Below are 15,918 nucleotides of genomic sequence, written 5' to 3' on the forward strand. Positions count from 1 at the left end.
GAAATGTGGCTAGATGCCTTCTACAGGGTCCTGAAGGAACTTAGAAAGTCCAAGTGCATTCAATCGGTTTTGAAATTTGGCTTAGTCCTGAATTAATTAACCATGTCTCAAAATTACCATTGCCCAATCAAACTTCAGACAGCGATTGATCTTGTCTTTTCAAGATAAGCCCCCAAACATTTTAATGTTCCCCACCCCACAGGGACCAAAAGGTGCTGAAACATTAAATCTGCCTGTTTAGGGAGCTGGATCTTACCTTCGATGAGAATTCCTGTTGCTATTTACGTGGCCCCGGCCTGTGCAGCCCGGCGTAGGACACTTAAGAACGTTTTCATGCATGGCAAGAACTTGATAAGAAGAAGGAGGAAAGGAAACAGCGGAGTGTGGAAACAACAACAAGAAGAAAAAGATTTCAAGTCCAAGTTTATAGGAAGCTATTTTAGTACAAAGCAAGATTGATTAACGATCAGCATTTCTGAAAACAGACATGGGATAGGTAGCGCCAATCAAGCCTGGGTAGGGAAAGAGGGCTTGCAGTGTGTTTATTAACGCAGGATGATGTTAAAACATTCAGGGTTATGAAGGGAAGGAAACCTAACGGTTAATGCGTCTCTGGTGTGACAGTTAAGCAAAAGACTGCATACACAAGCAGTGAGCAAAAGTACTGAGGAGCACAGTGGCCAGTTGGAGCCATTTTAAGAAATATATAAGGAAGAATGAACTGATTTATGTACACAAAATAGGCATCCAGTATCTGGAGTCAATATAGCATAACATGTAAGCCGATTCATCTCAGGGCAGCCAGAAGTGGGCAGAAAAGACGTTGGTTCTGAGGCCTACCAAAGGCTTAGTATGCAGAACTATTGCTTCTTAAAAGTTCAGTGGCAGTTGGAATCCCATGGCTATCAGAACGATGATTTTCTGTTGCCTTTACTTAACGGGGATGGAGCAAAAAAAAGGAGAACCACAAGGAACATAGAAGGTGGACAAGAAAATGTGGGCAAGTTGTGCACACCAGAGCCAGGAAGTTTGGCTTATGCAAACAGGATTGTAATTCTCTATGGTAAAACAAATACTGGGCAATGGTTGCATTTGGGTGATGGAGGAGCCAATTCTATTGTTCATTTTCCTGGATCTCAAATTCTCAGGGTTCAGGATTGCAAGAGAGTGCACAGTTCAAAACATATGTGGTCTGACTCATGAATAATTTTGAGGGGGTGGGAATAGGGGATGCTTCTGAGTCAATCTTGACTGCTTTTAGTTACCGGGACTAGTCTGCAGTTTTTTTGGTAAAAAATTTTTGGGGAGGGAGGTAGTGGTTTGCTCTTGCCTTTTACCTAGAGCCAGGTAACAGTAACAGAGTTGGATGGAGAGAGGGACTGACCCAAGTCACCAGGTAGCTTAATGCCTCAGGCAAGGCTAGAACTCACAATCTCCCAGTTTTAGCCCAATGCCTTAATTCTACACTGAGCTGGCTCACAAATATAGTTTACCCTAAATTAAAGCTTTAAGTGCTAAACCAGAAAGTCATCCATTGGGGGAGAGGTTTTTTAAAGGGGAGAGAAGGAACAAAATGTGTAGTGACATTACAACACAAGCTCCGCCCTTTTTATACTTGCATGCAACATTGTATTGTCAGTACAAAAGCGTAGAACTCGCATTGTGATGTCACAATGCACATTTCAGGAGTTTGATATCATCATGATTCGAAGTGGATGCCTATGTAAACCAGCCTTTTTACAACAGATGTCCTCCAGCTATGCGGAAACCCTAACCACCTTTAATTCCATAATTGATCATGCTGGCTCGGAATCCTGAGAGTTACAGCCCCAACATATCTGGAAGGCACTGTGTCAAGGAGGTTGTACTAAGTTATTTTGCATTTTGTTTGTTTTCAGCATATTTGATGAAATTAGTCAGCAACCAGCTTGTGTGCAACATGAAAAAAAATGCTTTGAATTCATATCACCATTACATGATGACGTATGCAAAATTATACTACATTTCAAAAACAAAAACCAATCTTGAAATCATGTTCAATGCTTACATGAAAGCCAAGGACATCAGAAATAGAACCTGTACATATTGATTTAAAGAATAGTCACAACCACCATAATTCATCACCATCACCACACCACTAGCAGTGTACTAAAGATGTGAAAGCTTCACTCTGGAATTCCTGCTATTCAAAGCTGTTCTTGAAACATGCTTTACAAGCCCAGCACTGCAGGAGTCAGGGAAAAAAAAGAAAGAAAAGAAGAAAAAAAGATGATCTCACCTTTTTCACTTTTATCACTACTGAACATGCAAACTGTTTAAAGCTATATTCTTCTTTGATCTGCAACATTTCCTAAATGCTTTTGTGTTTACCATTTACCAGGGAGGAAAAGATGAAATGCTCTGAGCAACTGAGTAAACATTTGAGTTTGAGAAAATATTATTGGTCTTGCTAAACAGGCAACTGAATTCCTTTGATCAGTGAAATTCACTCACTAGCCGAGAAATTGTATTTTAAATTTTTTTTAAGTGTTTCCCTGAGCTTTATTCTATATAAAAAGGGAAAGTCTTCCATAGAAAGAAATATACCATTCAACTCCATGCTTTTAAACTGCATAAAGACTTTAGAAGTCTTGTGTTATGTGTCATTCTATTTCTTTACATTTGTAAATTCATTGATTATTGGCACCATGTTTGTTGGGAATTGTTTTGCTCAGGAGGAAGAAAAATTCGATTTCTCACTTAAAAGTGAGAGAATGAATTATTTGGAGTATTAGCCCATTCTACCAGCTTGTACTATCATGTCCTGAATGAAAGAAGTTTAAAATATGATACACTGTAGAGGAAGGGGAATGAAATTTATATGACAACCCTACATCACATGGTAGGATTTCCATATATGGCAGTATGCCATTTAGCATTCCTATTTTGGATATATTATGAATAGTTTTATTTGCTTAGTTTAATCCAATTTTTGTACTATTACAGAGATAATAAATACCCAGATTTTAGAAAGTCATTATCTGATACTGAGGAAGTTTTTATAACAGTTTAAACTAATGTTGAAGTTTTGCTCAAAATCATACAATAAGTTGGTTGGTTTGTTTAGCTTTCTTGAGAGATATATGAAGAATTCCTTATAATTTAAGACAGGTGCAATTTTTAAAATCATACTTCTTCCTCCTTTATCCCTTTTATACAGCCACAACATGTTTATGCTAACATCACAAGTTGTATTACTATAAATCGATCAAATTTTTCAAGGTCAAATATTTTAAGTAATTACATGTTTTTAGTATATAAACATTTCAGTGATTCAGCTGTACATTTTCAAACTGAAAGGTATGTTTACTTCATTTAGTCAAGAGAAATCCTTTTCAAGGAGTAGGTACAATTACTCAAAATTAAAATAATACAGTTTGGTTAGAAAATACTTCTACGTGCAAGAAAGCAATTGCTTAGAGATATCCCAGTACTCTCAGGATCAAAGAATACAGCTTTAAAACATCTTCATTCAAGCATAAGTTAGTAAAGATGTGAAAACGATGAAATAAGAAAATATATAAATGTAACATAAAACAAATTGCTAAACTGAGACATATACTAGAAAAATGGTAGGAATGAAAGAGCAATCAAAATAAAAAGCTTCTCAAGGCATGCTAGAAAAGTTTGTGTGGAATTTTATCCCCCGTTTCCATGAAACAATGTGGACTTACTTTCTGGAGGGACCCTATCTTTGTGTGGGCATCCTGACAAACTGCGGTGATGGGGGTATAGCCCCGTTACATGGCCTGTTCCATCACACCCAGGGGTTGGACATTTGCTCTCTTTCTTTTCTGTTCTTGAGGGATCTATAATTTACAACAAACGTGTCAAGTGAATGATGTTTTTCAGATTTCCAAATGGACGTAGGTTCAGTTAATGAAATCAGTAACTCTTTGGAAAATGTTCTTAAAGAACACTGGAAGAAAACAAGCCAGGCTTTGTTTAAATGATTTTATGTCCTGTTTCTTCTTCTCAACCAGAAGCTATTACAATTACAACCATCCCCAGACGTGGAGGGTCCTAGGTGGCAACTTTCTTCCAGCAAAGCCACCTTTGTCATTTAATATAGTTCTGTAAAACATTTGTGTAGGCTGTGCTTTGCTCTCATTTTTAGCACTCACATATTGATGTTAATAAATTTATGGTGGGAGAAGTATGAAGATCCCATGAGAGGGACCCCTCCCCCCCAAAGTTTGCAAGTTATTCAAAGATTGTAGTGGCCTTTTTAAGAGGATTAATATCGACTTATCAAAACATTGTTGAAGAATATTAGAATTTAAACAAAAATGTTTTTTTTTCCAATGAGTAATTAGTAGAGGTTAAAACAGTTAATATTTTCTTTTAATTTGGCCCAATAGTCACTTACTTCTGATATTTGAATTCTTATGACATTTAAACAAAATGTTTGTTGCTTTAATTAATGATATTCTTAGAAAAAAAAACCTATTCTAAGAAACAGTTCCTGCTTGGAAATTGACAGGATTAGTGTAGATTTTTTTCTGGATTTTGAAATGCAGTTCCAATGCCATTATTTCATGCTTTTTTTTCCTTTTTACTAAAATATTGCTCATCAATCTTTTTACACAATCAGTTATCCAAAGGGAAAAAAATATCCAAACAGTTAAATTCAATTTCTGATTTGTATGTATATTCAAGAAAATTGAGCAGAAGAATAAGAATAAATTATATAATTTTGGGGGGAATTTTTGCAGGGGGTGGGGGGGAGGGGAGAAGGACCATGATGATTGTAAGTCTCAATTCCTTGAAATGGCCCATCTAATTCTGATCCATCCTCCTGCTCTATATCAGCTTCAGTGGAGGTATAAGATATTTTCAAATGCCTGGAAAACGAACTTTGCTTTGAATTCTTAAGTCACAGTTTTAAAACAAGTGAAAGGGAAAGAAAGAGGTTCTGAATCTCCTCAAAGAGAAATCCTGAACTCTTCTAATCTTATTCCTTGATAAACACTTTAGTGCAGAAGAATAAGTGCTAGTGTGCATGGATAAAAGAAATAATCTCCCCAACCCAAATTACAAAAAATAATAATAATACATATTTCAACTTCTTTTTATGTTCTATGATTATATCCACGCAAATCAGAGGCTGAAGTCAACTGAAAGAGAACTAAGAATCCTAACAAGGTAAACAAATCAAGGTTTCGTTCTTTGATAAAATATTGAGTAGATAACAGGATTATTATTTCAGGTGCATTATACAAAATTATGGTGCGTGTGCAACATATGCCCATTTCCCTGATGATTTACATATTTGTCAAATTCACACTTTTCATTTTCAAAACATGTTTTTGCACCAATTTTAGACAATTGTAAGCACCTCTGAAATAATTCATAGAGTCCATAAGGGAAATTATCTCAAGATAACTACTTAGAAGTAATACATTCTGAATTTTAGTTCCGTACAGAAACTCTAATATTTTGATTAATATGTAGCCAGCTTTCAAACAGATACATGCAATATGGCACATAAGATTCAAATGCGCATAGGATTCAAATTCAAATTAAAAAATCAACTTTGATCATTTAATAAATTTACCCTGCTTACAGCAAATGAAAAAAAAATGTTACCAGCACTCTATATATAGTCCTGGCTGTGTGATTTTATTTGCTGTAAATTAACATTAGAGAGTTTAAAAGTTTTTTTTTAATCTCGTTCTCTCACATATCCTAAATCTCAGTTCAAATTAAACATTATTTGCATGATAGTTAAGAACTTTGACAAATTTAAGACATTTGTTTTTTATATTTAAACATAGATTAAAGCAAGAAATTATATTTCACAATTGGATCATTTCTAATTATTCCTGTGTTGCAGACTAACACACTATACAAAGCCAATGTATTGTATAGAGAGAGCAGAATGTATCATCTTTGCTTTATAGTCGAGTACTATTTTATTGTGAGCTCACAGAGGTGAAATAAGTTCATGTTCTAAACTACACTGTTCATTTTTATCCATAGTCTCTGTGGCTAACCATGACTTGGGACCTAGTGCACATATAAATTCAAACAGCCATCATGCGGTTTTATATACTCTCTGTGCTTCCGCTCCATGAAAGTTCTCATCTAAAAGTAAACAACCTGATAGTAGATCAGGACATTTACCAAAATGAGGAACAGCTGGAAATTCTGCCTCTCATCAAAGGAGATGCAAGAAATTTGCACACTGGTTGTTATAAACAGAGCTCACATTTGATACCTAGCAGCCACTGGAATATTTTATAATGACTTCATAAGTTTGCTAAAGAAACCTAATTATCTGAGCCTTTGTGTCTTGGGAAATGCATTTTTGCAGTAGTATGCCTTGTCAGCCAAAAGAAGCCTGACAAAAACATTTTAACAAAATACAGTATATTAATTAAATATTCAGTCACATTATTAGGAGATCAATAAACCTGCAAAAAGTAAGAAGGTGAGCAAACAGCTGGCAGCCCATAATACATGGTAGGAAAGTTGCTTTGATCACAAATTGTGTGGGACAAATTGTGTGGGATGCTTCAAAAGAAATATTTTAGCAATATTTTTTAATAAAACAGGAATTCTTACAAATAGATCAAATATGTATGTTCTCTTTGGACCATGTAATATAAATAATACATCTCAGAATAATTAATAATATTCCCTAAACTCAGCAAATGAGCAAATGTTCTAGTGACTATTAATAGTAACTAGGACTTTGATAAGCTGAGGCTAATCACTAACCACAAGTCTATAGAAGTTGAGAATAAAATACCACGGGTATGTAGCTCCAAGGGTCCCCTTGGGAACTATCTATGGCATTTATATACCACCAATTTTATGTAAGTCTTACAAATAGCTCTTTGAGACATATTTGAGACATGTCTAAAAATAAATTAATAAATAAATCCAATCAATATTCATTTTATATTGTGGTCATGCTATTTCATGTAACAGTATTCCAGGGCAACAAGAAAGATAATAGTTAACAAGAAACATATAGCATAAATAATGTAAATTTTAGACAATTGGAATTAATACTAGAAATAAATGCACAAACATCCATCAATACTATTGACATAGTATCAGTTAATGAACTGAAATACCTAGAATAAGATTTTTATAATTCAGATCATACTCATAGGTTATTTGAACAATAGTGAACTCTAATTTAATAAGCTAACCACAAATGTACAAATATTTTTATATGATGCATATGGAACTTCATTTCCAGTGCATTTTTCTGCTCCAAACATTGAGTAAGGGAAATACCTTGGTTATTTTAAATATAACAACAACAACAATAACAACAATAATAACAACAACAACAACAACAATTTAATAATATTTCTAATCACTGAACCAGGTGAAAGAAAAGTGGGGCTTCCTCCTATCTATTGATATGCTTGTCTAGACATTGCTATTGTATAAAGAGTTTATATAAATCTCTACCGTTGAGATGAAAGTCAAAAAGATATGCAGAAGCGTTCTAACATGAAATGAACATATAAACCAAAAAAGGATATCCTTTCTCATTGATTTTAGAAACCCATCTCAGCTGAGTTTGGGAATCTAACAGAATTATTGTGCACTCCTTTTAATGGTTCAGGATTTCTAGATTGAAGTGTAAATGTGTGTGCTGATATTCCTACCGTGTTTCCCCGAAAATAAGACTTGGTCTTATATTTTTTTGAACCCTGAAATAAGTGCTTGGCCTTATTGCCATGCGCTCAAAAGCCCGACTGGGGTTATTATCAGGGGAAACAGGGGGAAATCAGGGGGATTTTGGGGGAAACAGGATATCATCATCTTATCCAAGAGTTTTTGATTTCAGATTTAGGGTTTATATATACTTGATGGTGATTGACATTGGGAATTTTCATACATTATTTTTAAATCTAGGAGGAAAAGGGAATGCTAAAAGATTATGCAATGCTTCTGGTTCAAAAGCCAAACAAGTGCTTGACAGAACCTCTTTGCAGCTTTTTTGATGTAGCTGTAACTTTTCCATCAAATGAGACATTAAATTTGCCTGCAGTTCCCATTTCAGACCAAGGTACTGCAGTTGACCTCAATTAAATGCAGTACTTGATTTTCTTTAGAATTTTTTCAAAATTGGTAAAGCTATTTTGGATCCAGTTAAGATAATTTTTTTGAAAATATGTACGTAAAACTCATGAAGTGTTTATAAAACTTTAAATAAAAAATAAAACACAATTATACCTTATTTTATCCAAATAATTAATGTTTAAGAAAATGTATTTCAAATATTTCAAATACTAATGTAATTTAAGATTTGTTGCATGTGTTGATTTTATTGTTTGTTGACGGGAACATTTCTGGTAACCTTCAGAATTTACAAAGAATTACAAATACATGTAGGAATGAAATTAGCAGCAGTTCCCATAACTTAGATAACTCTCATGAATACTTTTTTAAATCATGCAAGATGAAGCTGCCTTTATTCAAAGTTTCAGTGTAGTACATTGTGCTTACTCATGCAAGTATGTGCTCAAGAGTAATTGCATGTACAGAAAATGTACAATCAGAATTGGTTCAAATATAGTAACTTCAATACTATACAATGCAATACTGGTTAGAAATGCATATCTCTTAGAGTTTTAAATCCTTGCTTTTGTCTTACAACCTTTACTTAAGGAAAAAAATTGTTGCAGAATTTATAAAATGTTTTAATCTCATAACCTATGTCACAATTCTATTATTTATAATATAAAAGCCTCATCACAACAATTTAATATTATGCTTTGTACAATATAATATCATCTATATCCATCTGTATTGACCACACATTCCTCTAATAATGTCGTTTCTTCCAATTTTATTAAAGTTAATGGAAATCAAAAGTACTCTGCAGCTCTTGGGGATATTAAACAGTTTGTAAGAATGTGGATTCAGAAAAAATATTTATATTTATATATTATATACTAATGAATAAAAATCTTTACAGTAATTACGCTTAGACTTTTTTCTTGCATGTTGTGTCATAATTATTTCTAAAGGTAGTAATTAAACTATTTCCATGAATGCATGAAACTAGTGAGGTGGAATGCCTATAAGAAATTGATATTGATCTCAGACCAGGACACAGCATGTCTTCTTTGGCAAATGGTTTTCATTATCTTACTATTTAAGATAATTAATGTGCAGTCATTGCTTCTATCTTATGTTATCAATTCAATTTTTATCAAGAAATCCCATATTTTATGCAGGAAAGTGTTAATAACTACCATCTGATGATAATTTTATAAATCAGGATGTCCCCCATAGTCAAGTCTATAAATACTTAAAATTTTACAGCTGGCTGATTTGATTGTCCTGCACCCAGCCTCAGAATGTAAGTGAATCATACAAGGTATTTCCACACCTCTTTGTTTTCATAGGATAACTGATATGATGTAGGAGACGAGCAGGCAAAACAGGGGAGCAGAGTTAAATGTGTCATCAACTTAGAGGTCTTATATTACCACAAACAATCCAAATCCAGCCCCCTCTTGAATTTTTTGACCTTTATCTAGTGCCAATTTAGTACTGACCGCTAGTTGACTAGATTTTTGCATTCAGGCTTGAATAAATCTTCTGTGCTGCAACTTAACATACGGTTCTGATGCTTTGCACCTGATATTAATCTAGTCAACTAACTCAGATTAATGTCAGGGACAAAGGATCAGGACCATATGTTAAATTGCAGCACAGAAAATTTGTTCAAGCCTGTATGCGAGAATCTTGTTAACTAGTGGTCAGCACTAAATTGGTGCTAGATAAGAGTCAAAAAAATTCAAGGGGAGTTGGACTTTGATAATTTGTGGCAGTGTAAGAACTCTAAGCTGATGACACATTTAACTCCACCACCCCAGATATCCCTGCTCTTCTCCTATTTCTGGTCTGCATTTCAGGATAATCATTTTCTTTTTTTTCCCTCTTGAAATTGTATTTTTTTATACAGAAACAAAAATAATATTAGTTTGGATTTTATAAAGATTTGTTAAAACTTCAAACAACACCATCAAACACACATTAAGATTTATCTCTATTTTATCACAAGACAACATACTTTAGATAGAAATATTACCTTTACCATAATATGGCTTTTTGATATGGCCATCACTGGATTTAGATTTCCTCTCATCTCCAGAAAGCTGTCTTGGAGACTGTTCTTCATAGGATCTCATATTATCCCTCCGTCCGGCTTCCATTGCCATTTTTTCCCTCATGGCTTTTGCTCTTTCCGTTTCTAAAGCAATTGCTTTTTCAAGTAGTGTTAAGTTCCCTTTTGTCATATCGAACACCTCTTCAGATCTATCTGAGGTAATAGAAGTGGTGTCATCATCTCTTTCATGACATCCATCCTCTTTTGCACAACTAGAAAAAGTTCTAGATCTCGGGCTCAACTGTTCTTCAAGCCTCATTAAATTCATCATATCAGAATAATTCCTATCAGGTGTCCTTCCTTGGAAGTCATCTTCTTGCCGGACATGTTGACGAGAATTCATGTTTTGCTGTTGATTTCTTTCCTGTGGGTTTGTCTCACTGAGTTTGCGGGCCAAATCAAAACATTGGTTCCTCAAACATTCCAAGCTGCTGAGACATACCTCCTCATCACTTTCTTCCACCATTTTTTCAGGAAGCCCATTGTTTGCAGGTTTCCCTAGCATCCCGTAGTTCATATTCCTATTTTCTTGCTGAGACATGTCTGCATAATTTCTATCGTTAACATTTTCTGAAAGCACAACACCATGTCCTTGTGCTAACAATTTCAGTGAGTCCACAGTTTCCCTAACAACGTCACTGTCTAAGTCTAAACTCAGCTCATTCTTCCGGCCAACATTTTCATTTTTGTCACTATCATCTTCCAAGCTATTAGATGTATTGCTATTCATTTCTGATTCTGTCCTGGCTCTGTAAGCTGCATCCTCTGCAATTTTGCCAAGATTTAACAATGACTTGGCCACCAGTTCATCATAATTATCGTATTCATCATTATTGTTATCATCTTTTTCTGTATCTTGCATTCGAGTATTGTGACAATTCATTTGATGATCTTCTGCATACAAGAAAAAGAAAAGGTAAAAGAAATGGGAAAAAAGGAAAGGAAAAAAATGGCTGGAATTGGAACATTTTTTCTACAATACTATGAGCAGTTACAAATTGTCTTTTTTTTTTTTGCATACTGCAGTTATAACCCCTAAAACAGTATTATTTTAAACTAGAATTAAATAAATTGACTATTTTCAAGTCTATGTTTTTTAAAATCATTGACTAGATCTGCTCTCTCAGTGTGGTATTAAGATTAGTCATAGGAAGTATATTTCTTACAAATTATTTGCCATTATACTCTAGAATAATTCGTACTATTAGATATACTTTCTCTCTTATTTACAGTTTTACTATAAATACATTATTTGCACCATTTTACTTGTAAGGATTGTTTAAATAGCCAAATCCTATTTTGTTTACTATAACAGATGGAAGGGAAATTAACACAATGGTTTTTTTAAAAAAACTATACCTTAAACACTAATTTTGTTGGATTAGATCCAGATTTTAGAGATATTTAGGACAGAGCCATTGAAATTAATTGTTCTACTTCTAAATCCAGTCCCAATGCATTCTATGCAAAACAATAACGTTTTCCTGGAGGTAATGGGTGAAAAATGTAGTTGACAGGTGTTTCAAACAATTAAAAATTGGCTCTTGCAATTTATTTACATTTATTGTAATTCTGTTATTGAATGGTTGAGCCCCATTAACCAAGTTCCCTGCATATATCAATATTTACATTTACAACACAAATATGTGAAAACATGCCCATATGTTATAAACAATAGTGTAAAGTTTATAACTAAATCAATCAAGTACTGGTATACGGGATGTGGAATTATGAAAAGAAGTACTGCTTTTTCCAATAGTCGCATTTACTTCATTATTGCATGATGTTTTGTGTGCGGGGTCCATAAAAGAGATTTAGTCTATCATGGTCTTAAGACCATTACAAGTACTTTTCTCAAATATTTTTAAATTTACCAACCCATAATTGTTACTACAGCATAAAAATACTCTTGTATATATTTTACTCTAGATTAAGAAACATAGAACAGTTTAGGTCTACCTAAAGACATTGCTCACCATTCCTTCCTACTCTGTGACAACATTCAGAACAGGGTATACAAACTTGATTCTCAATGTCCACATGGGAAGAGGTAGCTGTGCTCTCTCTCTCTCCAGCATTCCCAAAATGCATACATTTATTGTAATTCTGTTATTGAATGGTTGAGCCCCATTAACCAAGTTCCCAAAGAAAGACACAGTACGCATCCCAAAATAGTATGCTGCAAAATGAAGACGTCCCTTAGACAGCAGCACAGATGTACAGTTTTCTGTACGACTTGAATTACTCTAATCCAGATATGCTGAAACTTACTAAAAAGTTCTCTCACTTATAAATCTCTTTTAACAAAATAGATGACACTTAATACATATTCATTTTTTATCTATTTGTATTTGGAGATGAATTCATCTTCTCACAACTTAATAAGGTATTCATCACTAGCAGTGGTGGGTTGCTACCGGTTTGCCCCGGATAGGACAAACCGGTAGCAGCGGCAGCAGGAGGCTCTGCCCAGCCAGCCAGATGCTTCTGTGCATGTGCATAAGCTTCCGCGTATGCACAGAAGCGTTGTGCACAACCATGAGCGAACCAGTAGCAACGGGTTTTGAAACCCACCCCTGATCACTAGGATATGAAGGCCTTAACCAAATTCTTATCTACTATAAATCAAGAAAAGAATAGAACTATGCTGATTAGTACCAGTAGGAGAGCTAGTTAGCAGCTCTAACTAACTGCAGTACAAATTATTTTGCAGAAGATTAAATACAAAATCTCTTAAAGTTCTTATTGATCCTGAAAAGGACAGAATGTGATAAAGAGCATATGGGTGTGTGGGGGAGACGGGACAAAAACAAAACAGGTCCTTCACCCTGCAATATATTTGCTTTTTATAGTGCATGGGGAGAAAAAAAATCTTCAACTCACCAAAAAATACAATAAGAACCATTAAAAAAATTGAATGTATTTGTTCTTTGGGCGAGGTATGACAAGATTATTCAATAAGTACCGTATTTTTTGGCGTATAAGATGCACCTTTTTCCCACCTAAAAGGGGGTGAAAATTTGGGTGCATCTTATACACCAGATGTAGCCCCTCCCACCCACTGGCCCCTACCCTTTGGCCTCTGCTTCCCAGCAATTTACCTCCTTGCAGCAAGCAGCAAGAAGAAACAGCCCATTTCAGCTTCAGCACAGCCTAATTAGCACAAATTGATTGTTCCCGACTCTCAGCTGTTTCAGGCTACAGGGATTGCCATTGCCTGTGTGGGCCTCTCCTGCTTGCTGCAAGGAGGTAAATTACAGGGAGCAGATTTTTTTTTCTTGTGCTAATCAAGCTATGCTGAAAACGAAAATGACAGTAAAGCAGGCTATTTGTTGTTTGCTGCAACAAGGCAAAATTGCTGGGAGGCAGAGGCAGATTTCTTTTTTTGTTTTCCTCACCAAAAAAGGTAGGTGCGTCTTATACTCCAAAAAATACGGTACATCAGATACTTAGCATATGTATAATTTGTTAACAAAAATAAATACACTTATGACTGGTTGCTTAGCAACCATTCAAAGTGATGGCAAACCTCCTCTAACCTACTTATGACTTGATTTCAAAGTTATGATGGCTGTACAAGCACACGCCCATGGTCATGTGATCACATCTTGGTCTCCTGGCAACCAGATCACCTTTCCATCTTTTTGTAATGTCCCTTGGACACATACTGTAATTTTTGACATGTTTGCCAGTTTCTGGGATTTGCTTTCAGTTTCTGGCAAAAAGCGATCATTTGATAAAATGGATTTGCTTAATGACTTCGGCATTCACTTAATCTTAATAATGCTACAAAAATGCCTTAAGAATTGAGTCTAGTCATGTAATGCCTCAACATATGATCACAATAATTTACGAACATAATTCCAGACTCAGTTACGGTCATAAGGACTACCTTGTATATGAAATTGTATTTATTAGAATAAACATGATGAAAAGCAATGGCAATTCAAAACATCGCCTCTCATTACTACAGGTAGTCCTCAACTTACAATAGTTCACTTAATGACTGTTCAAAGTTACAACGGAACTGGATAAAGTGACTTATGACCATTTTTCATAGTTACAACCTTTGCAGCATTCCCCTGGGTCATGTGATCAAAATGAATCAATGAATCAGTGCATGCATGAATGAGTGAATAAATGAATAAATATATGAAGCAAAGCAGCTATGCATGCGCGTCCATGCATAAAACCTTTGAGAATAGCTTGTGAAGAAGTCATGGAGCTGGGGAAAATTGGCTGCTTTAAGCGTACAGAGAGAAGTGGTTTGTCTGGCAGATTTAGAAATCTACCTTTTTCATAAGATTTACAGCATCTTATTTTTTTCCCCTCTGAGCCCACCCTTTTTTATTTTTTGCGTAAAACATATATTTTCCTCCACTTTTAATATTTTTCTTTTCCTACTAAACAGATCAATGCAAATTGCCCTTAATAGCAGAGGTAAGCAGAGAAAATGTTTCAGGATAAGAAAATCATCATTAGCACATATGAATGTTTCTAGAATAAGCTGTATTGTATCTCTCTTCCTCAGGACAAGACCCTCTAAAATGCTGTATAAAGTAGAGCATAAAAGATTTCAGTGGTTGAAAACTATGGACATATCTGTGTGTGTGTGTTTGGAAACAGTATGAAAGTAGGAAAAATTATGTTTACATTAAGAAGTTGCAGCCAAATGCTAGAATAATTTTGCCTTCAAATCCAAAATGCTGCAGAGCCTCAGTATAACTACTTTTCACTCTAACTACTGCATCAATGAAAAAGCAGTATATAATTATTTTAAAAGATAATTTAATTGTTCATCATTAATCTTTGTGTGGGGCATGCAGTCTTATCTGTCAGTCTAGACATTTGTTATCTGTATCAATCCATGATTACTCTTTCCAGATTTAATGTCTAGCATGGAGGTATAATAATTTTCATCCCAGGATCTAATCTATCTCTGTATGAAAGGTGCTGTTGAACCAACATAGTAACTTTTATTTAGCTGTCTATTGTTCAGTTCATTGTGTTCTGAATTAATAACCCTCACTGTGTATGTTCCAAATGTTCTAGGGAAGAGAATACATTTTTTTAATAAACCTCATAAAAGTAGCAAAATATCAATCATAATCACTGTTGGAAAACTCTGAAAGTAATAAAGTTCTGATTGATTGCTTCCATGTTAAAGGACAAACAGCTACACATTTTTTATACTGAATATTTAAATTTTATCATAACTTTTGTTGAGTGATTCTTTACACATACTTGTGATCAATGATTAAATAAATTGTGATTTGATTTGATGCATCTACCATACTATCATTCTGGACCTGCTGAGAGTCTTATGATTTGGAGACACCATTTTACAGTAGTTTTTGTTCTACATAAGTGGGTGGGAACACTTATGAGTTGAAGGTGGGAAAAGTCAGGCCACTTCATTATTGGGAACTTCAGATCTTGATCATATCTCTTATCTGGTTCAACAACTACACAAAGTCATTGGGAGAAGTCACACTAGGCCCACTTAGACACATGGCAAAAACTTTGATCTAGTTTCAGAGCTAATGGGATTTCAGTTGGGATAAACAAGATCAGACTCAACTCCAGCAAGATGAAGTGGTTGTTAATTTGGAAATCTACAGATTCAAGAACTGTGTCAACTCTGATTTTGTAGGATGTTAGCACCCACCCGCTCCTAGAAGAATGGAATATTCTAGGAAATATTATATTAAAAAGGCAGAATATTATACCTC

The 15,918-nt window shown here is 34.7% G+C and overlaps 1 protein-coding gene across 4 annotated transcripts in view; it reads right to left on the reverse strand.

The window, feature by feature from the left end:
• MYT1L (myelin transcription factor 1 like) overlaps positions 1-15,918 on the reverse strand; it is a 119,677-nt gene that overhangs the window by 53,861 nt on the left and 49,898 nt on the right. For 3 of the 4 annotated variants that reach the window (XM_058177807.1, XM_058177817.1, XM_058177798.1), the window contains exons 5-7: positions 10,115-11,080; positions 3,714-3,848; positions 257-347 (exon numbers count right to left, since the gene is read on the reverse strand). In XM_058177807.1, coding sequence (XP_058033790.1) covers positions 257-347; positions 3,714-3,848; positions 10,115-11,080 — 1,192 coding nt within the window. Of the gene's footprint in view, positions 1-256; positions 348-3,713; positions 3,849-10,108; positions 11,081-15,918 lie in introns of all 4 variants that reach the window. The other variant, XM_058177790.1, reaches the window with a different exon arrangement.

The sequence above is a fragment of the Ahaetulla prasina genome, chromosome 1 (assembly GCF_028640845.1).
Source record: "Ahaetulla prasina isolate Xishuangbanna chromosome 1, ASM2864084v1, whole genome shotgun sequence".
Taxonomy (NCBI): Eukaryota; Metazoa; Chordata; class Lepidosauria; order Squamata; family Colubridae; genus Ahaetulla; species Ahaetulla prasina.